Source organism: Sceloporus occidentalis, unplaced genomic scaffold (genome assembly GCF_023333645.1).
Source record: "Sceloporus occidentalis isolate IW3139 unplaced genomic scaffold, rSceOcc1.0.p SCAF_2, whole genome shotgun sequence".
Classification (NCBI taxonomy): Eukaryota; Metazoa; Chordata; class Lepidosauria; order Squamata; family Phrynosomatidae; genus Sceloporus; species Sceloporus occidentalis.
Genome location: NW_028316982.1, coordinates 58,882,204 through 58,907,135, shown reverse-complemented (window position 1 = coordinate 58,907,135; position 24,932 = coordinate 58,882,204). Strand labels below are relative to the sequence as shown.

Genomic DNA, 24,932 nt, shown 5'->3' with positions numbered 1-24,932 from the left:
TGTTACTATATCCTGCATACCCCACATTATGTTGGGGTACAAATATTTTGTTATATTTTTTCATAATAGAAATTACAGAGAGGCCAAAAAGCATGAACCTAGAAAGTTCATGATGATCTTTAAGTGAACTTCTCATGAGTACTCACACAGATCTGGGGACATGTGTAAAGGACCCATGTAACTTAATGGCTGTGGATATTGCTTTTTCCCAATCCCCTGCCACATGCATTTCTTCTTGAAGGTCAAGGACAAAGTAGTCTATCCTATCAACCCAAAGCATTAAGCCTCTGGGGCTTTGGGTTTGGAACTGATAGACATAGGCTGAAAATCCCAGCTAGAGTTACTCTGGCCCTCTCACTGCTCCCTATTGTGCTAAATCAATTCCCCCATTGAATGAAATTTGTGAGTGCCTTCCTGGGACCCTAGATATTTTTGGCAACCATCACTGCCTACAGATGTTCACAAAACCCCAGCTTATATCATCAAGGAGAGAACAATAATCAAGCCACCTCTGAGGACTGAGGATGCCAGCTGCTTGATACACTTAGCAGAATTATGTGGTACCTTTTTCAAACAGCATCCCCAATTAGTGGGCCAGACCCATTAGCCTCAGAGAGGATTTAATGAGCTTCAGCCCATCTGTTTTTGTTTTACTGCACTTTATGGCTGAAGAACCTTTGCCCCATTATCTGACCCCTCCTTTTATTTCAGTTAATTGCATTAAAGCCACTTCCCAACACTCAGGAATTTCCGAATCTCCTCCTGCTCCAGGAACGTCTGCTAGGAATTAAAGCACTACCACTACCACCAACTATTTTCTATTCATCCCATCCACCCCACTTTTCTCACCGGCAAAGAAACTGGTACTTTTCCACTGCAGATCTTGGACCAGATAGTATTTGTGTGGCCACAGATATAGGGTGCAGTTTCTCTCACTCCCCAACACTGACACTTGGTTACTCTCTTATCCTTGAAAATCCATAAGCTGATTTCTGTTCCAGGTGTTATCTCAGATTCCCACAGTTCTGGATTTAGGCCATTTTAAAGAGGTTATTGTAACAATCACAATGCAAGCACATTTGAGAGTTGAACTGATATACCACTATATTCATCTTGAGAGAAGAGTGAAGAACAGAGATAGGCAAAGTGTCCTTTTATGGAGTTTATCACATGGGAAAAATCACAGGTTTAAACAGGCATTTTCCTTGGACAGTCATGCGATCACGACTAAGATTTTCACATACGTCATGATTAAAGAGGACTTATCCTGGGAAGAACCAAGAATGCTCCAGCAACAAATCATTCATGAGGAAATCACACACAAAACTGAGCTCTCAGAACATATCATCCCTCTACTGGTCACTGGATCTTCCAGGGCCAGCCATATAACACCGGTACTTAAAGATCTACATTGGCTGCCTATTCGCTTCCGGGCACAATATAAGGTGTTGGTTATCACCTATAAAGCCCTAAATGGCTTGGGCCCAGGGTACTTAGAGGACCGCCTCTCTCCATATAACCCGCCCCGCACTCTCAGATCGGGTGATAAACATCTCCTAAGAGTTCCAGATGCTAGATGAGCCATCACTACACAAAGGGCCTTTTCCACCTCGGCCCCTAAGCTCTGGAACTCAATCCCCGACGAGCTCCGCTCGACCCCCTCCCTAGCCCAATTTAAAAAAGGGCTGAAAACATATCTTTTCAAACAGGCATACCCCCAATAGCCCTGTTGTGATCCCTCTCCCCCTTACCGTTGTTACAATTGCTGCTAGCTTGGAATTGTTATTGTTGTCGTTTTATATAATGTAATTGTAAATTTCTGACAATGTTTTTATTGTAAATTGTATGTTGTTGGATTGCAAAATCCACCATTGTAACCCGCCTTGATCTTTGGAAAGGCGGGCTAGAAATAAAGCTTTTATTATTATTATTATTATTATTATTACTGCAAGGGTGGGGAATCGATGGCTCTACCCTAACAGAAAACACTGGCTAACTGCTAATGGTGTGTCTCTTCCACACTACATAACTGTAAGAGTTATACCAGTTTAATACCTATTTAATTGCCATGGCTACATCCTGTCAAATGCTAGTATTTGTAGTCTAATGGGGGTACTAGTGCTCTCTGACAGAGAATTTTAAATACCTCACCAAACGAAAGTCCCTGAATTCCATAGGAAGGAGCCATGGCAATGAAACTGGTATCAAATTGCTGTAATTGTGTAGTCTGATAGAGACTATGCAGTTTATCACACCACTTTCTATTCTCGCCACAATCACATTAATGAAGGTAGTGCATACATACAGTGAACACTCCTTACCACATATCCCTTCATTAGTATGATCAGGCTGTTGCTGGTCCCTTGTGCTCTCTTCCATCCTTGTCCTTAACCCCATCTCCCTGCCCTTTGCCCTACCCGGCATGACTTTCATTTGTGCGTGTGCATGTGTGTGTGTGTGTTTAAATGCAATTCCAAAGTTATGCAAGTATAGTTTAACAAAAAATAAAAATAAAAACACAAAACAAGAAAGGATAGTCTAGAATAGCAAAGGAGATGGGGGATGGGGAGACATGGACACCATGTGAGCATGCAATTCTGGAACTGCTATGAGAGTATTTACCGCACCTGAGGATTAGTGCTATAGCAGCTTATTGACAGGTTTTTCTGCCAATGGGAAGGTGCAAGCTTACCAAGGCAACAATGAGAGGCAGACGGCATTGTGTGATACATATCACCAAAGATGCTATTATCAAATTTTTGTGTTAGTTTAAAAGCCATGTGTGATAAAGTCCTTTATCCTTTTACCTGACTGAATGCCACCTTTATCTGAATTGTAATTGAAACATGACAGGGGCTGGACTTATCTTTTGGAGTTATTCTTTTCTTTTCTTTTATCTTAATTAAATGTGTCACCTTTCTCCCAGGCAGCTATCAAAAAGAATCAACTAAAACCAAGCAATAAAAATGTAAAGACAAATAATAATAATAATAATAATAATAATAATAATAATAATAATCACATTAAAACAGTATAAAATTATTAATCCAGTGGTTAGCAATAATCATTCTCAACCTATTCTGAACTTTAGTCAATGGCAAGAGTAGGCAAATTCTTTAGGTCCACAGTCTAACTTGGTTTCCCCCAAAACCCAGTTCACCGCTGTGATGAAAATTAACACTCCCTATTTTGCCTTACATTTACTCCAAAAAAAAATCTCAGCATTTAAGGCCACTGCTGGAAAGGTCCTGGAAACAGTGTGTGTCTGATGCTTACAAAGCTACTGATGCTTCTCTGGGAGCTATTAGCTTCTGAAAATAGGCCTGTACCTTGTGTGCAGCTTATTTTTTCAAAAAAAGATGGGGGAGGGGGGGGGGGAAATCAGTTCTAACCACCCCAAAGTAGTGAATTGAGTAACAGGGATAGATGAGGACCTTCAGGAGGGCTTAAATGATGGCAAAAGAAAGAAAAGAAAAGAAAAGAAAGAAGAATGTGGTGAACTGCTAGTAGAATATAGTTGACTTCTTGCACACTTCTGCTGCCTCCCAAGAGTTTATCCTTTCCAAATAACCACTTTAGTTCCAGAACAAACTCAAAACAAAATGTGGAGGACTGGCTATTGAGCAACTTTCCTGAAACAGGTACACTCCAGGATGTTTTGGACTATAACTCCCATAAGATCCAGCCAACATGACCAGTGGTTGTGCACAAAAACACCTAGAGGACACCAAGTGAAAGAAGGCTGCTTAATGCCTTTTTCTTTTTCCCCATTGTTTTAAGAGTGTCATGCTGACACAAGGCCCAGTCTTTGTCTCCCACCCAAATTGCTTCTTATTTATTGGGTTAGTAATACTGCAAAGAAATGGCAAATGAGAAAAATACCTACTGTTGCCAAGTAACAGCATCCACTGTGTTCCCTGCCACCTTCATGAACCTGTGAAATACAGAAAATGGGTTAGCCTTTGGCCATGAGAGAATTCCATGCATTGCAGGTACACAAACACTTCCGGGCGAGCCTGAGTACAACATTCATGCTTTCTCCTTCTCAATACTATGGTTGTTATCACACGGGGGGCATTGGAAGGTCAATGCAGTGTGATCCCGGATGCAATCATGCAGATTCACGTTATTGTGCGAGAGGTTATCACACGTAATCAAAGTCAATGCTAGGTCAATTTGAACTCAGTCCAGGTTCAACCGAGAGATGTGTAAATTCGGGGAAATACAGAATTTACAAATCCTGTTCCATTCCAAAGTTCCATTCAATTCGAATTTGGCAGAATAGAACGCATGTCTCGGTTGCCCTTGGATTGCCTTCGAATCAGGCTTCCCAAGCTCCTTTGCTGGCTGCAATTTTTTCCTCCCTCCCTCCATGGTTTCTAACCAACACTAGGCCAATCAGTTTTATACACTTTCCTCAATCCAGGCAGTTCAAGTTCTGCATGGGTCTGAATATGTCATCCAAATTTTCATAATAATGTTATGCTTTGATTTGGCAGTGACTGGGGTAGTAGAAGCCAAGGAATGCAGAGAGGCCAAGTATTGGACAGGGCAATAAACAGAGATTACAAATGTGAAGTTGAAGGCTTTCATGGCTGGCATCCATAGGGTTTTTTTTATAGGTTTATAGGTTTTTTGAGCTATGGATGCCAAGGGTCACTGTGTGACCCTTGGTTGAGAGGAAGTGATTTACATGTTAATCCAGGGGTAGGCAACCTGTGGCCCGCGGGCCGAATGTGGCCCAGCGAGGCCTTGGGACCGGCCCCAGCCCGGTCCTGCTGCCGATTGCTGCCGGGGCCTTTGGCGTCTCGCGCGAGGGGCATGGTGGGGCAATTGTCTATAGAAGTCTCAGAAACATGCATTTATCTTAACATTTTTTTAAAAATCAGCAAATTTTTTCCCGTGTCCTCCATTTTTTTAAAAAAAGAGCCCTCCATTTGAAAATTTTGTCCTACATTTGTCCCGGTTTATTTATTTATTTAATTTTTTAAAAATTATTTAATTATTTATTTTTTGGGCTTCGGCCCCCCAGTTGTCTGAGGGCCAGCAACCCGGCCCCCGGCTCAAAAGGGTTGCCTACCCCTGTGTTAATCTGTGTGTTTATCAATTGTTGAATGGCAAGGCCTCAGAATGTCTATTTAATTAGTGACTCATTGTCTGCTGGGGAACTGCCCTGACCCTGGGTGGTTTTCATTTGCACTTGCTGGATTTTGATTTGGTGTTTTTCAGGACTGGTACACAAACTTTGTTTATTTTAAGGATTTCTTCTTTCCTGTCAAAGTTGTTTAGGTGTCTGTGGATTTCAATGGCTTCTCTGTGCATTCTGACCTGATAGTTGTTGGCACGGTCCAGAATTTCAGTGTTTTTAAATAGCATTTTAAGCCCAGGATGGTTTATAACATGTTCTGCTACTGCTGATTTTTCTGACTGACCCTGTCTGCAGTGTCTCTCATGTTCCTTGACTTGTGTTTGAACACTTTGTTAGGTGGTCTCTATGTAGACTTGTAAGCAGCTACATGGTATGTGGTAAACTTCTGCTGCTATGAGAGGGTCTCTCCTGTCCTTTACTGAGCACAGGATTTGCTGGATTTTCTTGGTTGGTTTGTAGATCATTTGGTGGTTGTGTTTCCTCACCAGTTTTCCTATTGTGTCTGTGATTCATTTGATGTATGGTAAAAAAATACCTTCCCTCTGGGTGGTTGTTTATCTTCACTTGTATGGGTTTTCTGGGTCTGGCAGCTCTTCTGATGTCTGAAGTGGAGTAACCATTAGCCTGTAGAACCCAGCCTAGGTGCTTCAATTCATCTTCTAGGAAATGGGGTTCACAGATACTTTTTTTTCAGAAACACAGTCAGATCTTCTCCGTGGCTCCACATGGTGAAAGTGTCATCCACATATTGGAACCATGTTGTGGGCTTCGTTCTTTTTTTTTTTTTTTGGTTCTGTTTCCAGGGCTTGCTTTCAAAGTGTTGCATGCAAAAGTTTGCTATCACAAGGCTCAGAGGGCTTCCCATGGCTACCCCATCTCTCTGCTCACAGTATCCATTGTCCCACTGAAAGTAACTTGTGGTGAGGCAATGCTTGAACCGGGCTCTGATGTCTTCCAGAAAAATTTGTCAGATGAGTGCCATAGTGTCTATTCTAAGGATTTTGGTGAACAGGGAGACCACATCAAAGCGGATTAGTATGTCTCCAGGTTTGAGTTCAAGATTTTTCTTTGAAGTGAACTGAGTCCTTGATGTAATGGGTTTGGGGTTTTTGTTTGTTTGTTTTTCCCTATATGGATTTGTAACTGTGTGACCAGAAATTTAGCCAAGTCATATGTGGGGGATCCAATGTTGCTCACTATGGATCCGAGTGGAAGGGAATCCTTGTGGATCTTGGGAAATCCATACAATCTTGGTGGGAGAGCCTCAGATTTGCCTACACTTTGGTGTGTGGTTGGCTGAATTAAGAAGTTCTTGATCAAGGTCTTCATTTTCCTGGTGATTTTGTTGGTCAAGTCTTGTTTCAATTTTTTATATATTTCAGGATCCAGGAGTTCCTTGATTTTTTGTTGTACTGTTCTGTTTCCATAATTACCGTGGCATTGCCTTTCTCTGCTGGGAAAATTATGATTTCTGGATCCGAACTGAGATTTTTGGAGGCTCCCCCCCCTTTTTTTTTTTGGTTATGTTGCTGGATGACGGTTTTGCCTTGCACAGAATCCTTGCTGTTTCTCTTTTTAATTCTTCCGCTTCCTCCTCTGGGAGATGGCAGAGGACGGATTCAACCTGAGATTCTGGTGGTGGAAACCCCAAAGTTGTCTCCTTTGGGCAGGATGGATGTTTTTTTCTTTTGAAAGTGGCCACTCTGTCAGACTGATATTGGTTCGTGATGTGTCCAGCAAGGGTTTCAGCTGGTGCTTGTGGCATTTGTTGAAATTACAGAAGTCACTTTTTAAAACTGCAGCTCTAAAATACCCCAGCCAGCAGTGGCTGGTGGTTAAGCTGGCTGGGGATTTGGGGAGTTGCACTGCAAAAGAATAGGTTTTTTAAAAAAACCTTTTTTTAAAACTGTGTGAGATTGATGATAGTCTGTGATGTATCCAGTGCGGGTGTCAGCTGGTTCATATGGCATTTGGTGAATTTTTGTTTTTGTCTTGTGGTGTGATCTGCCATATCTTTTTCCATTTTCCTGTAGGTGAGGCTGTCAGTTTTGTCCCAGTCTTGAGTGTTCATCTTTTGACTGATGCTGAGGTGGAGTGAAAGCAGTTCCTTGTCTGTGTTGGCCAGCATCAGCCGGCATGAAAGCCTTCGACTAGCCCACTTGTTTTCACATATTCTCCAGTACTGTGAAAGCCATGCGGTAGCAAGAGCAAAACATTAGTTGCAGTTCTGAAAGAACTGGACTTCTACACCAAATTAAGTACTGAGCAAAATTAATAGGGAAAAAGGCCCCATAAAAGAACAATGTTAGGTAAACATGCATATTTGTGTATGTATCTGTGTTGCATGCATGCTAGTTATAGCTTTTTGACTCAAATTCACCCTGAAGGCAAAGAGGAGTTGGACTGAGGTGTGCGGGGAATTTTCCTTGGGTAAATGGCACAGAAGGAAACGCTTTCCTTCCCATTGTACTTCCCACTCTAATCAAACTAGTAGTCCCTCATGGCTTTTCTTTTTTCATTAAAAGGCAAGGTAAGGTAACACAAGGCTGGGCAAGGAAGAAATGTTTGGAATGAAAGGTGCTCATGGCACAGAGATTCAACTGCCATCACTGTATTCAACATGAGCTAGCTAGAGCAACTGGGATTCAGTGTTCTCCATACTCTGCTTTTATAACTACAGTACTGATTTTCTAGCACTGATGCCTCATTTCAATGATTACTCTCAAGGAGGCAGACAGAATATTTATTCATTTCAGCCGTTTCAACTTTGCAGAAAAGACTGCACAATTTGTTCAGTCTTCTAATGCAATCCTTATCTCCTTGCTGTCTGGATAAATGACAAAGACAGAGGTAATTAACATGCTATGGTAGTTTGCCAAAACATCCCAGCAGTGATTTGTACATGGTCTTTTCTGCACATATTCATTCAGTCTGGGTGTAATGCAAAATAGAAGACTAATTTGTAATCTTGAAAAATTGACTTTAAATTAAAGGCATGAAGAATTTCAGCATCAGCAATTTTTTTAAAAAAATAGTACTTAAATGTAGACATTTTCTTTTCTTTTTTTCAGTTAGGGTGGGGAGATCATGCTTTGTTTTACTTCAGTGTATCATTTTAAAATAAAGTGTGTTCCATATACACTTTCTATACATATTATACAGACCACTGCATGATATATAAAATAAACTACCAAAAATGTTAGCAAGTAGAATTACTGTATTTATCATCTTATACCTGACAACATTCACTTCCACCAGTTATAATGTAAAAGGAGTACTCATTTTCTTTTAGGCTAAATACAATCTTTTTTTTTCTTCTTTTTTTTGCTTTTCCATGTTTTTCCTACTTACTGCATACCAACCATAATAATCTTTACAGCTTGGCCCTGCTCTTTTATTATTTTTATCTACATGTTTGAAAGAAGGTGGGGCAATGTTTTAAGAGATGCCAAAGCAGTGCAAAGCAGTATGATCCTATTATTCCTAGCATTTTAAGATGGCATTTGTCTAAATTTGCAATCACATTGCCTTGCTTACTGCTCTATTTCAGTACAAGGATTTTTAAAAGATCATAATTTTTGTCCCATTTGTAGTTTCACCTACTGAGATTAAATTTCCTGTTTTCTAATAGGTAATACTTTATGTTTGCCTGTGTAGAATTGTTTCCCACCCAGCTGTCCAGTTTAATATGACTGCTTTAAAGATTACCATATTTTTAGTCTTCAGAGTATCTGAATCCCCTCTCAGTTCTGTGTACTTTGCAGATTTGTTAGACACAGTCTCAGCTCTGTGATATCAAACAAGGAAGGTGATATTACTCGTAGTAGACCAAAGTCAGGTAGTATGAGCAGAGAAGCATCTGCATTACATAGTAAATTCATTAGGAAGAGGAGAACATAAGTAAGAATCACTTCTCAATTTATGTTTCTCCTATATTAGCAGGATCATGTCATGCGTAACATGACAAACACTACCTGGTGATATTTCGTGCTCTATGAGGAACCAAGCCTCTTAATACTAATTCATTTTAAAAGTTTAGTAGATTAAAAAAAAAAACTACAGAAGTGGCAGCATGGTGTTTATGCTACAATAAAGACCTAGTTTGACAAGCACTGGACCAGATAATTCATCTACCCAAGTACTGATAATGCAAATAAGTGGGCAAGATGTTGCATGTTGATCTGAGAAAGCTTATCAACCATTTCCATCTTGTACCTCTTGCTCTTGGTACAGATTGGTGCAAAGCGCCATCCTAAGGCCAATTTTAGTGCTTGGGAGAGCGGAATGTCCACATATTCCCGAGCCCTGCTGCGTCGAATGGGCACCATCATGGCTCGCTCCCGTTCGCACGGGGGGACACCATGATGATGTACACGTGGCTCACCATCCAAACGGCGCTGCGCTGTGCGTACATCATCAGTGCGTGTGAGGACAGTAATGGCGCCCCGTGAGCAGCACAAAAAGAATCCGCCGGGGGGGTTCTTTTTATGTCTCCCGGAGGTCACGCCATTTGATTGGTGCAGCCTCCACGTGGGGCAAAAACCGGTGGCTGCAGGCCGCTCTTTTGGAGCAGTCTGTACAGCCCCATAGTTTTCTACTGACAATATTTCCTCCTACCTGTATTTCTATTTTGCAACTGTGGAATGACATCAAATGCATTGCTAAATTTAAGATATAGTCACTTTACTAGCCTAATCTACTAGAACAGTTCCTGCCAAAAGTCTGCTTGGTTGGTTTTCCCTATTGTCATCTTCATATATCTATGCCAGCTACTAGCAATTATACTGTTTTCCCTTAGGTGCTTAAAACAGATTGATTTATAACCTGATCTAGTAACTTCCAGGGTATAAAAGTCAAACTAATGGGTCTATAATTCCTTAGCTTCTCCTTTGTGCTTCTTAAATATAGACATTATATATTTGCCCTTCTCTATTCTTCTGAGACTTCTTTCTTCAACTAGGGCTCAGACATAATTGTAAGGACCTCATGAGATTTCTTCAGTACTTGATAGTTATTCTTTGATGTGTGCCTTTCTCCCATGACCCACATCTGTTTTCCCTCCCTGTTTGTCATATATCTACTAAAAAGAGCACATCAGTCTACAGAGTGTAGCTTATGCATCAGTCAAGTAGGATACAGACTAGCAAATGGGGAAGGAATTGTCCCAGATCTTGGATGGCGAGCTAAAGTCTGCTTCATGCATTACAAAAAAAGAAGCGGGTACACACATCTGTATACCATGTGCAACAGTGTAATATGGAAGACCCACACTAAACTTTATGCTAGCAGCAGACATAATGGTATGGGACTTCCTGCAGCAAATGCTTATGGACAAAAAAGAATAGCATGGCTGTTATATATTACAGAGAGGATACAGGTATACACACACAATATACCTGCTATTTTTATAATATGATAATGATTATATAAATAGGGATTTCCTAGATATTTTTAAAGCTTTTCTAGCATTTTATTCTTACACTGTACTATGTACCATACATAATATGGATTCAACAAAGAAGCAATGGTCCAAAACACACTGCAGAAATAATTTCGTTTGAGACCATCTTAAGTGCCCTGGCTCAATGCTAGGGAATTCTGGGAACTGTAGTTTTGTAAGACATTTAGCCTTCTCTGTCAGAGAGCTCTGGTGCCAGAGAGCTCTGACTCAGTGCAGCTAAAGCAGTCTCAAACTGGATTATTTCTGCAGTGTGTTTTGGACCAATATCTACTTAAAGGTCATAATACTATTGCCTGTTACTTATGCAACAAAAATGAATCTCTCGTTGGGTGTCACTACAGTGCCTACGTGTCTAGTTGCAGCGCAGAATGTTGGAACAGTTAATTATATATATTTTTAAAAGTTCTTTATCCTCAAAATTCACAGGGTTGTAATAGAAAAGCTGCAATATAACACTTCCCCTGAAGCAAAGAGGACCAAGATTACAAATGCAATGACTGTACAGAATAAAATCTGTCAATATATGTAATGCTCTGTATGATCTGTCCCCACAATGAACACATATGTCTATAGCATAATAGCCCAATTAAGGATATTCACAGCCATGGATTTAGAAGTACTCTGTGAATCTGAAATGTAAAGTGTGCAGCAGTTTTAAGAAATATGGAAATCTAAAATGTACCGTTATTTTGCGACACTTCAAAATGAAACAGTTTATCATTTAAACCACTCATGTGATATATACAGCTGTCATGCAGCACAAGCTAGAAAGATGGCACTCATTAAGGGTTATCACTAATGCATTCTCCATATGAAATCCAATTTTTCTGAGTGTTCATCTGTATTACATGATCAAACATCTATTACATAACAAAGCCTGGTAATACATTTCATCCTAGTTTCACCCGTTGTGAGTGTTTTTATTACTCTGGCTTCCGTTGTTAGTGGGGCCCAGTGTTTGGTATAAGTACTTCAAAGGATTTTTTGTTATATGGTCAGGCTGACCAAAAGCTGAATACTTTGCCTCAGAATTGTACAGCTTTCCCTAAAACTACATTCAGTCAAGAGCTTGACTGAAGGCCTTCTCTTAAACAAAACAAAGTAATCATTTATATGCTTGTTCCATATAACAACTCTTAACCACCCAAAGAAAAATAAAATTTGAGCTCATCTTACAAGAAATATCACACTAAGAAGCTAAGCTGAAAAATCTGGAACACATCTTATTTCAAAGGGGGTGGATTTATAGGGGCAATGTCTCCCAATGTCTCCCTCCCAAAATATGGGGCCCATGCATGTTTAAAATTTCTCAGCTACAAAACCTGGTTTACATTTTTATTCAAGTGCTAAGTATTCCAACCACTATGGAGATACAGATACAGAAACACCAGATGCAATGAAAATTTGAACTCCCTGAGAGGCTTGCAGTTCAGCTCTCAACCCCTTGCTGAATGTGTGTTCCTCTGAGTATTCCTTATCTATGAAATTCTAGGTGACTTGAAGGCACATAAAAAAGGAATAACTGACTATACCAATGCATTCCTTCACATGCACCTAACTTCTCCAAGATTGTGGTCCAGGAGCAACCATTCAGCTAGTTTGTAGAAGTAGCCAGTTGTTCATAGTGCAACACCTACATGCTGCCTACCTAACAACATTCATTGTTCAGGAAGGCACTATGGGCAGCAGGAGAGGGGGAATGTCGACTTTTTTTACTTTGCCTGACTGCAACCAGGAAGAGTTTTCCAATGATCTAAAGGTAAAGCAGCCAAATACAATGAAGGGGTTCGAAGAGGATAATTTTGGCAGGTGCTACTTGCAATGCAGGAAGGAGGTAAGTGGTGTCTCCTGCAACTCTTTCTCCAATACAAATACTGAAGAAGCTCAGTCATCCTTTTCTCCTTGCCCATTTTACCTTGCAACAGAAAGAAAGAGCTGGTGTACTACCAGAACAGCAAGGACCACTAAATTTTCCTTCAAAGAGATTATTGTTGTTGGATTTACACATTCTCTTAATTGTCTCTTTTGGCTTTTCCTACCATCTGTATGCCGATGACACCCAGCTGTATCTTTCCGCCCCTGACCTTTCTCCAAGGCTTGAACAGCAAGTTTCGTCTTGCCTCACAGCTGTCTCGCAGTGGATGTGCCATCGGCGTTTGAAGCTCAACATGTCCAAGACGGACCTTCTTGTCTTTCCTCCTAAGCCCATCCTTCAACACTCCTTTTCTGTCTCTGTGGACAACATTTATCTTCAACCAGTCCAGCAAGCCCGCAGTCTTGGTTTTATCTTTGACTCTTCTCTGTCATGTATCCCTCAGATCCAGACCACAGCCAAGGCTTGTAGATTCTTTTTGTACAATATTGCCAAAATCCGACCTTATCTCTCTGCCTCTACTGCCAAGATCCTGGTCCATGCCCTAGTGATCTCACGACTTGATTACTGTAATGTCCCCCTGGCTGGGCTTCCTCTTTCTCACCTCCGTCCTTTAATCTCTGTTCAGCATTCAGCCGCACGCATTATCACTTCCACCCACCGCTCTGACCACATCTCTCCTGTGTTGGCATCCCTTCACTGGCTCCCCCTCCCTTTCCGCATTCAGTATAAGCTCCTGCTGTCCACGTTTAAAGCCCTCCATGGACTGGCCCCTCCCTACTTATCAGACCTTCTTTCTCCTCACCTTCCCACCAGGGCCCTCCGTTCTGGTAGTCAAGGGTTCCTGTCTCAGCCCAGGATTTCCTCTGCCCCATCCCAGATTCGCCCCTTTTCACTCGCTGCTCCTCACTCCTGGAACCTTCTTCCCCCACAAGCAAGAGCCATCACTTCTTTTACCAGCTTCAAAACGGAGTTGAAAACCATCCTGTTCAGAGAAGCGTTCCCAGGCATTGCATAATTGTCGCTTACTATTTGATGTTCTTGTGGTGCCTGTTTATTGAACCATTTCCTGTATTGCTATGTACTGTATATGTTTTATCCTACTTGAGAGTATGTATTTTCCCTGGAAAATGATTAACCATCCATTATGAAGCCTCGCCCTCCCTCCAGTCCATCTGCCTTGGTCCAGGCCTTGGAGGTAGAGAGGAACTGCTGGACCTCTTACCCTTTCCCTCCACCACTCCCTTCTCCTTCTGTGTCATGTCTTTTTAGATTGTAAGCCCGAGGGCAGGGAATCGTCTAACTAAAAGATTGTATGTACAGCGCTGTGTAAATTTACAGCGCTTCATAAATAAAGGTTAATAATAATAATAATATATCTTTCAAAGAAAACCCTATGAAATTCATATGGTCACCATAAGTCGACAGGTGACTTGAAGGCACGTATAGGCACACAACTCAGAATTTAATGTCCCACATGCAACTAACAGGGCCATCCAGATTTATATATGCTTCCCTCCATGCCCTCACAAGACACTAGGTGAAGGGTCAAGAACAACGTCAATCTAGGACCATCTACCTGCTCCTAACAAGCATCTGCTGTTCCTGCAGAGGTGCAGGAGGCCCAGTGTAGCGGCCTTGGTCAGTGGTTGAAGGGTGATGTTAAAGGGCATTGCTTGTTTCATGCCCATTTGGCCTCTTGTAACTGCACATTGTACATTAAATGAAGGGGAGCTGGAAGCAAGATACATGGGAGTACAGAAGCGACATCAAGGTGAAGGTCTAAGAGATGAGCATGACTAATCTGAAGTGAATGGAGAGTTGTGTTAAGTTGTATTGTATTGCTGTATGTTAGAAGTATGTGAGTTGTGCAATTTGTAGTTATTGTTGCTATGGGTATTGCTTTTTCTGTGTGTAATGTTTAAAGGAAATGGGGTGGCAATACGAGCTGCAGAGGGCAGAGGAACAGAAAGTGATGGTAGGATGAAGTGTCATTACAGAAGTAGGGGAGAGAGAAATGCTTAATTCTTCTCTCACCTTCCAGTTGCCCTAACATCCCAGGAACCTGGAGAGAACCAAGCCACCCACAAAACCTCACCTTACTACTGTGTAATACCAGGACAGTCAAAAACAAAATAAATATAATATATGACCTCCTTATGGATGAAGAGGCCAACCTGGAATGTTTTAAAGAAACTTAGCTGGGAGATTATAGTGGCCCAATATGGGCTCAGGCTCTCCCAGTAGGATACTGTGTCAGAGAGCAGGTGAGAGAAAGTGGGCAGGGGGATGGAGTAGCTGTGGCCCATAAAGGTAATCTTAACTTGAACAGATTACCTGTTAGGGAACTGAAATCACATTGAATGTATGTACCTGAATCTGAAGACCAGGGACAGACTGTCCTGGGGCCAGTGTTATTCAACATCTTTATCAATGACTTGGATGACAGAATTGGGGGCATACTCGTCACATTTGCAGATGACACCAAATTAGGAGGAACAGCTAATACTCCAGAGGAAAGAATCAAAATTCAAAATGACCTGAAAAGACGAAAGCTGGGCCAAAGCTAACAAAATGAAATTCAACACGTAGAAATGTAAGGTACTGCACTTAGGGCGGAAAAACAAAATGCACAGATATAGGATGGGGGACACCTGGCTTAAGGAGACAACATGTGAAAGAGATCTAGAGTCCAAGTAGACCACAAGTTGAACATGAGTCAACAGTGTGATGCGGCAGCTAAAAAGGCCAATGCAATTTTAGGCTGCATCAATAAAAGTATAGTGTCTAGATCAAGAGAAGTAATAGTGCCACTCTATTCTGTTTTGGCCAGGCCCCACCTGGAATACTGTGTCCAGTTCTGGGCACCACAATTCAAAAAGGACATTGAGAAACTGGAGCGTGTCCAAAGGAGGGCGACTAAAATGGTGAAGAGTCTGGAAACCATGCCTATGAGGAACAACTTAGGGAGCTGGGGATGATTAGCCTGGAGAAGAGAAGTTTAAGAGGTGATATGATAGCCTTGTTCAAATATGTGAAGGGATGTCATATTGAGGAGGGAGCAAGCTTGTTTTCTGCTGCTCCAGAGAACAGGACCCAGAACAATAGATGCAAGCTACAGGAAAAGAAATTCCACCTTAACATTAGGAGGAATTTCCTGACAGTAAGGGCTGTTCGATAGTGGAACACACTCACTCCTTGGAGGTCTTTAAACAGAGGCTGGATGGCCATCTGTCGGGGATGCTTTGATTTGGATTTCCTGCATGGCAGGGGGTTGGACTGGATAGCCCTTGTGGTCTCTTCCAACTCTACGATTCTATGATTCTATGGATGGCCCTTGGGGTCTCTTCCAACTCTATGATTCTATGATTCTAAGTCCCCCAGCAGAGTGGCTTTTAGTGTACCAACCACCCTGCTGCCTATTAGACTCCCCGGCTGAGCTAACAGAACTGGTCTTGGAGTTGGTGTTGGAGTCTTACCAGACTTTTGGTCTTGAGCAACTTCAACATCACATTCAAGGCCAGTCTGTCAGGTGCTGCTTGGGAGTTCATAACATCCATGACAAACATGGGCCTATCCCAACTGGTTTCAGGACAGACACATTCAGTAGCTCATGCCCTTTATGGTGTTTTCAGTTCTGTGCAGATGGATCTGTGGGCAAAAGTGATTAATACCTCTTAGTTGTGATGGACAGATCATTTTCTTGTCAGAGTCAGTATCATGGCTATTATCTGTCCCTGCAGAAAGATCTATTAAGATGGTCCCCCTGAAGGCCAATGGATCCTTCAGGATTCCAGAAAGCCTTAGAGCTTGTCTACATGGGACAAATAAAATGGTCTCGCCTTGTTTTCACAGTGAATTGTCCACACATTCATTGTATAGGACAATACAGGCGAATCCAGGCCTTTTCATTGCCTCAGGGCTTTAATTCGGATGGGAAAAAAGTAGGGATTTATTCTGGATTTGGACAGAAAATCCAGATATTCATGTATGTGTGTGGCGTGTGTGCCATAGTGACATTGATGTGGAATGAGAGGTGATTTTGGTGGGCATGACTAGTTAGATCCAGCAAACCTTGTGTGACTTGGTGAGGGGTTAGATCAGGCTACCTCCTTCATCTTCCTCCCCTACACCAGAGCATTGTTTGTTTTTTACTGTTTTTCGTCTCCCATCCCCTCCGATCAGCATTATTATATCTTTGTTTTCACTTCAGTGAATGGAGCATGTGTAATCTCTCCTCTTCCCTCTGATCCTTCCTCTTGATCATTTGTTTGCTTGCTGTCTTGTGTGGAGATCTGCAAAGTATGTATGGAGGTGCAGCTTGGGACTTCATAGCATCCATGACAAACATGGGCCTATCCCAACTGGTTTCAATACAGACACATTAAGTTTGCTTGCTCTCTTTGTGGAGATCTGCAAGGTATGTATGGGGGAGAATTGGGAGAATTGTGAGATCTCTGCAAAAGCAAGCAAACAATTGGGACAAAAAACTATGGATGCCGGCCATGAAAGCCTTCAGCTTCAAATTGGGACAAGACTGTAAGAGGGGGAGAGGAAATGTCTGTGTTCTGTTCACTGAAGTAAAAACAAAGATGACACAATGCTGATCAGGGGGAGGAAGAGAGAGGGGGTTAGGCCAATCTAATCCCTCATCACTTATCTCATAGTTGAACCATTATCATAAATAAAATAAAATTTTATTTTTCTTTCTCCATCATGTCCATCCAGGGATGTGTGTGTATGCTTGTGTGTGTGCATTTAAAATTCCCTCCTTCACTTACTGGGATAGAAAAGGGGAAAAGAGGATTGTATAAGGAAGCATCCAATCACAGTGGATCCAATAGATCAACAGGTAAGTAATAAGGGCACTTGGCTGATAGGATGATGCATGCTGGGAAGGGGGAAAACAGAGAGTTTGCTAGGGAAAATGTGTGGCCAGTTATGTCAGTGTCAACTCCCTGTGTCTGTGAGTGTGTGGCATTAACGGGGTCAGTGCTGGGTCACTGCAGGTTGGAAAAATGCAAAGTAAGGCCAAGGTTTTTGTCAGTATAGATGCATCCTTAGAGGGTTTTATGGCTGATATCATCAACAAGCCTCTTGAAACCCTGGTCAATAAATGGAATCAAGATCTGACTAGAGATATTGGCATGATGCCCACAAATGTCCTCTCCTATACAGCTCCTTGGTATACAAAAGACCTCACGGAGCTGAAATGGGAAGAACGAAGACTGGAATGTGGATGGCAAAAGCTCTGCTTGTATCTGACAAGATATGATATAGAGAACATTGCTATACTTATAAGGTAGAAATACAAGCCACAAAGAAAGCCTTCTACTCTGCATGCATTGCATCTGCAAATTCACATCCAGCTGGACTACCCAAGGTGGTGAGGGATCTCAAGTACCTTCCCCCCAGTCTAATTCTAGAAGCTTCTGCAGTTCTCTTTCATACTTTTAACTATCATTTCATAGATACAATCTCTCAGATAAGAGCTATTTAGATGCCATCCTTATACCAGAAGCTGACAATGGGGGTATCTAGTGATTCTGTAAGTAGGATTACACTGGACCAGTTTCAGTTGGTGAATACCACACACATTGAAAAGGTAAGAACTGTTCAGATGATCCTAGACTAATGTTTAACAGATGGAGACAACAGCCTGAAACAAATGGGCTGAAAGTGCCATGTTGGTGCCAAAATTAGGGTTGCGGAGCACGTGGCAACCACATGTTCTGGAACCCTTTAAGTGACGCCGTCCATACATGGCATGTGTTGATGACATCATGCATGGCTGCGTCCAAACAGCGAGGCACATGCGTGATGGCTCCGCACCGCCCCAGGCAGCTTATGGCAGCGTGGTGGCATCGCCATAAGGAGCTCCAAAATGGAGCTCCTTTTGGGAGCAGATCATTCCCGCGGCAACCGCACAGCTTTCTCCTCTTTAGTGCTGAGGTGCAGTGGGCACCTAAGGTGCAAGGGTACCCCTTTTCCAGGCCAAAGCAAAGTGGCATTTTGCCGCTTATCTTTGGTCTGGAAAAACGCTGGATTGGGGCCGCAGGGCTGCCGATCCAGCATGAAAAGGACGGCTGCAGGCCACCTGTACTGCCCCTACTTTAAGCATTTCCCCATAATTATTGTTCCCTCACGCACATCTGTAGGTGGAAGGGACAGTTGAGGAGTTAATATAGAAATGAACAAAAGGATAGGTAGATGATCACTTTCTGGGCTGTCTAAAATGTAGCTTCCCTACAAACGACAATAACTTCAGGAACCAGAAGGAGTAATCAATAATACTACCCACACTGCTATTCAAAATGTAAAATATCTATTAGAATTAGTCCAAAGACTGTTGTGAAAGCTTGTCAATTGAAGGCAGCACATTAGTTCAAGTAACTTCTCAACATCTCCATTTACCACTTTATCCAAAGAAAAATGATCAACTAGAAAGATCTCATTGCAGATTTGGACAAGCTGTTAGCATGAATAAGAAGGACAATGTGTCTTATTGGTCCCTGTCCTTCTTGACTGGTCATCCAGGGAAAAGATGCAGTTAGATCTCAGCTGCAATGTATTACTAATGCACCTCTCATGGACGGAAGTTTTCCACCTTGTTTAAAAGAAGCAGTGATAGGCTGCTTCTACAAAAAGCCCCTCCTGGATCCCCATTAACAGCTATACACCCATATTAAATCTTCATTTTCAGGCAAAAGAGGGCATCTTGGATGATACAGGTTTTCCAGACCTATTTCAAATCACCTTTGGAGCAGGATACAGGTATGACCATCTTAATGGATGATCTTTGCCTGAGCGTTGACAGAGGAGTGTCCCCCACTACTGGATCTCTCATTAGCGATTGATACCACCAACTAGGGTATCCTTCTGGAACACCTGAGGGGTTTGGAAATTAGGGCTTCAGTGGTTCCAGGCCTACCCCCAAAATTGTGGAATGACCTGTCAGAAGAGATTTGATAGCTGAATATGCTATCTGCTTTTAAAACAGCACTAAAGACTAATCTCTTCCAGCAGACCTATCTAGATGATTTTAAATTATGAGTTTTTAAATTATGAATCTATTGTTTTAATATGTATGCTCTTTTAACAGATGTTATGTTCTTTTAACTTGTTATGTATTTTAATTGGTGTTCTGTGTTATTTGCTGGTATTATTATTATTATTATTATTATTATTATTATTATTTCCTAAATCTGTATCTTTGAGACCAGCCAAATAGGATTTTACTGTCCCCTAGTTTGATCTTGCCCTCTGAATCTGGATCCTCTCAGCCTCAGGGCTAACAACTCCACTGTGTCTTCTCAATCTTTGAAAAACACAATGACTCTTGACCTTCTTCATGGAAAAGGAGGGAACAGATATAGGCTGTTCCCAACAGCTCTGGTTGCCTGAACAGCCTAATTAACACTTCATCAAATGGGGCTGGCTGTCCCATCTGTAGAAATTTCTTTGCACCTGTGTACATGCAAAGCTCTGGTTCTCCTCTCTGCCCTGAGGCAGCCACCTCAACAGTGCTAAAGAAATAAAAGGCACCAAGTTCCCTAGATGACCCTCCTGTCACAGACTATGCTTCAGAATTCACCAGCCCTATTGGGTGAATGCTGTGTTCAATTTGATTGGTTGGTGTAGAGAACCTGGTTGCTTTTAAAATGTATATTTTCAAAGACAAAATACAAGAGTCTAAGGGTGATTCATTCTAGGGTTACTCTGAAAGCCATCAGAGACAAACCTTTCCAACCAGCAAAACAAAAACAAAATTCCCTAAGACTTCTTGTGGCACCTTAAAGTCTAACCATTTTACAGGCTTTAACTCATCTGACAAATTGGGCTGTAGTGCACAAAACTTGTTAAGCATTTTAAAGTTTTATTTAATAAAGTTTTATCTTTATCGTTCAAACAGTGACAAATAGCAGAATTCATTGTGTAGACAGCAGAATTTGTCCAACATACAGAAATCAAAGTTATAAACTCAAGTATGAGGCAAGTCAGGGTAAGGCATAAATAGGATCATAAAGACAATGTTGGAAATTTTATGTATTGCATTCTCCTTTCCCTCCTTAGATAGACAGCAACTTCCCTCTATCTATCTCATTCTATCTATACATGTGACTTCTGTCACTCAGTCTTGGAGGCTATTTAACAGATGCTCTTTCAAGATTCTAAACAGTCTCTTCTCAGTACAGTAACTGGAGTTTATCAGACAAGGGAAATTGGAAGTATAATCCAATGGCAATCTGAACACAATCATGGGGTTTAACGTTATTGCGTGATAGACTACCACACTCAATTTTGGGCAATGTGAAGTCAGTCCGAACGCAATCATTGGGTTTCACGTTATTGCATGACAGGTGATCACATGCAATTTCAGGCAATGGCAAGCTATTTTCGAGCAATGGGAAGTCAGTTTGAATGCAATTCGAATTCACGTAAATTCGCTGAACAAATTCACGTAAATGCGTTCTGGCCCCACTTTCTTTTCATTCTAAATTAAGAGAAGTTCCACCCCTCTGATAAACTCCACTGTCTCCTCTCAGTCTAAGTTGGAGTAAAAGCCTCCTCTGAGTCTCTTCCTGTTATACCCAAACCATCACCAGTTGATAGGATTTAATTTGTTATATATTTATTTAGTATTTATTTTTAAACTACAAACTGTATGTTTGTTGTTTTTTGGAGAAAGTCTTTATTGTTTAGGAAGACAGATTTAAAATAATAGTCTGGCCCACACTTTTGCTCTTCTGCTATGAAAACTGAACTCTAACAAGTTTAACTTTCATACCTGCATATTTTTGTTTCCCTTTTAAAAAACACCTTGAAAAACTAAAATTGCACCCCACAGACAGCAATACAGTACTAGGTGATACATATGGTAGTGCATGAAAGTCCTTTAGTTGCTCATCTTACAGGAATGAACATGGTCCACAAAGTTTTTATAAGGAGTCATGCCATGTATCAGTCAGAACTTGAGAGGATGGTGATGATGCACATAGCCTTGCTATGATTTCATTCTTCCAGCAACTCTTGTAGAAACCATCACTTAGAAACCAGCTTTGATTTGGAAACCAAAACTTCAAACCCTTTTGTAGGCCTGGTTCCCAAAAGTCTGCAGCACATATCACATTGCTGAAAGAGACATAATGGATCAAGTGGTCCTACCCACTGCCCCAAGAAAGGACATCCTATCCAAATTTGGGAATACATCTAAAACTATGTCAATGCTAGCCTAAACTTTATTTCTGAATAAAGGCCTGTTACAGACAGGCCAAAATAAAGCTGCTTCGAGTCACTTTGGAGGTATGGTATTTCAATGATGCTTGCGTCCTAAGAGTCCAAAAACTGTACCAAAGCTGCACTCCAGTCCTTAGGACTGGAGCGTGGCTTTGGTGCAGCTTTTGGACTCTTAGGACGCATGCATCATTGAAATACCATACCTCCAAAGTGACTCGAAGCAGCTTTATTTTGGCCTTTCTGTAACAGGCCAAAGATATTTTCAATGTGACTTTCTTAGTACATTATAGTACAGATGAAAGCATAGGCTTAAGATTTCTGACCTGTCCCATAAGCCACATCACTTACCCCTCAAGGAGGGACACAACATTCTTCCTAGGCCTCCCAATATTGGGGCCATACAGGCTGGCTCGGGAATAGGTACGGATCTGCTGCAGCAGAGTCTTCAGCTGCATGTAGTCCTTGCCCAACTGAGTGCCATTTACTGCTCGCCCTGTCAGGGTTCGGTAGTTATTTGGTTCTGGAAATAAACAAAAACAATTATTTGTCAATTTTACACCAGTTATGCTGAAAAGGGTGCCTAGCACAGCTGACTTTCATCAGCTGGGAGGCACTATGCAGAAGGAATTGGAGGCAGCAGCATTTTACAGTGCCATCCTATAAATACATCCCTAGGATTGTTCAATTCACTTCAATAGTATTCATACCCATGTATGATTTCTCTTTCGTCTGGGAATCAAAGATCTTTTATCTTATGTATAGCCCCCCCTCCCTCCCTACACTATCCAGACAGGAATCTCTTTTAAGTTCATTATTTCTATTTGCATCTGCATCTCTATGCTACACTGAACATAGACACACACAATGCACATACTTCCCTGCTACCTGCATAGCAACATCCACTTCTATTATTGAGGGTAAATGGATTCCAATGCCTCTTTATATTTCCTTTCCTCTCTCTTCCTCATCCCCTTATCAAAATAACTCACCATTGCCTAGTTCCCAAGAGATATTGTACTTCTTGCTGGCACTGTATTTGAGTAGGCTGAGGGCATTGGAGCTGTTCCAGGAATTGTTGGGGTTCCGGCGTAAAGCATTCAATGCAAAGATGAGGTGAAGGCCGGAGCAATCAGCAAAGTTATAGAGTTTGTCTAGAGACCTGGCTGGGGAAAAAAACAAAACTATCTTGAAACTGAAGTGCAAAGAATTTCAGAGTATAAACTACATTGCTTAGATATGCTCCTTAGGCAGTTCTAGGCCTGCATCATGCCCCATCTTCAACATAGTGACACAATATATATTAACATATTCAGAAACTTTTCATATGATTGTCTCATTATGCCATATATACAATATCCAAGTTGACACTACTCACTTGTATCCACCCCTTCTTCCTCAGATTAGTTTTCTTCTTGGGGAAATATCACATTTTCCAGGCAATTATACCTTCTGTTTTAATACTGTAATAATTTAATTCCTTTTTAATGTATGGTTTTTAAAAATGTTTTTAATGCTGTGAAGCCGCTTTGAGTCCCAATCCTGGGAAAAGAGCACGATACAAATAAATATAATATTGCAATATTTTCTTTTTGCAACACCGTTCAATCTTCCTCACCAGCCTAGCAATATTTGTTTAGAATGTGAGAGTGTGAGTACTGGCTAGTAGCTAGATCATCACTGGTACTCAGTGACACACCCCACCCCCTCTATACCCATTCCATTTTGTAAACTTTTTAAAATATATATTACATTGTATTTTCCCTTCTTCTTTGGTGATTGCAGGCCCATTGCTGTTTCAGTTAGTTTCATTCTTGCAGGTCTTTAAAACTGGGTAAATGCTGTTAAAACTCCCCACTCTAGCTAAAGCTATGCCCCTTCTTTCTGTTAACCTTTCACATTTCAGAATATTCACTTTTAGCCTCTGCAGCATACTCCCTTTCTCAATACCACTGAAGCTCACATATTTTTTGCCTAATTCATTTGCTTTTTACAGAATGTCCTCTTCAGCAAGGCTACAGGTGTTCTGAAGCCAAGCTTTTTCTGTTTTAGTAAAGGTACAAGTTTCACCTTGACATGAATGTCTAGTCATAACTGATTGTAGGGGACAGTGCTCACCTCTGTTACTAAGCTGAAGAGCCAGCATTGTCCAAAGATGGCTCTGGTGGTCATGTGGCCAGTATGACTGCATGGAATGCTGTTACCTCCCACCAAAGTGGTTCCTATTAATCTATTTGCATTTGCATGCTTTTGAACTGCTAGGCTGGAAGTAGCTGGGACTAGTGATGGGAGCTCACTCCATCACACAGCGCTTGGGCCTCAAACTGCCAACCTTTTGACCTTACGATTGTCAGAATTGGCATCTTAACCACTAGGCTGCTGTGTTCCTGTTTTTTGTTTAAACATCCTACCTAATTCACTGAATTGTACTGGGCCAACAGTGGAGTGGGTGGGTGAGAGCAAATGGATTTAGCAGTCCGAACATCAACGTCTTCCATCTAGTCCATGTCTTCTCAACACTTCTTCCATCTCTTTTTACAACAGGAAAGGACTAGGTACACAACTTATTTTGCGTGATTAAGTTAGCAGCCTTCCATCTGAAAGCAACCTACTCATGTTTAACACCTGCAAACAGCAGCAATGTTATTCTGTATTGTAATATGTGAGCAGAATACTGTACTACTCATATTGGACTGAGTTTATATTTTCTTCTCTCTCTCTCTCTCTCTCTCTCTTTGGTTGACTTCTTTGGAGACAGTATCTTAAGTGGCTTGTGGCTTTTGTTTATAGAATGGCACCCATCTTCTCCAAATGGTTCCTTTCTGTGCAGTCTTCTCCCTGTAGAAGCCTTGACCCAGTTTAATGAGGTTGTACATCGCCATAAGTCAACAGGTAACTTGAAGCTGTGCAGACACATGTACATGCACACACACCTATAGCCACTTCTAAGGAATATTTTAGACAAAATAGTTATAGTATTCTCATCTTTACAGTGAGGAGGCTAATTATCAAGGAATGCTATATCAAAATAACAATTTCAGGAAACAATATTTTATAGTTTTGGAATTGGACAGTCTGTCTTCCTCTCTGCCTGAAATGGCTCCAAGTTGCTGTAGGCCTACAGGAAGTAAGGCTCTATAATGACTATTTTCTTGGGGGATCAACATTGTGGTTTGGTACATTAAAATATTTTTCTTACATCTCTTCACAACAGT

The 24,932-nt window shown here is 41.4% G+C and overlaps 1 protein-coding gene across 1 annotated transcript in view; it reads right to left on the bottom strand.

Annotated features, from left to right (window-relative positions):
• Positions 1–24,932, bottom strand: part of LOC149318404 (inactive heparanase-2-like) — a 167,040-nt gene that overhangs the window by 33,512 nt on the left and 108,596 nt on the right. The window contains exons 4-6 of the mRNA XM_089509612.1: positions 22,710–22,883; positions 22,069–22,240; positions 3,887–3,934 (exon numbers count right to left, since the gene is read on the bottom strand). Of these exons, the coding sequence (XP_089365738.1) occupies positions 3,887–3,934; positions 22,069–22,240; positions 22,710–22,883 (394 nt within the window). The remainder of the gene's footprint in view (positions 1–3,886; positions 3,935–22,068; positions 22,241–22,709; positions 22,884–24,932) is intronic.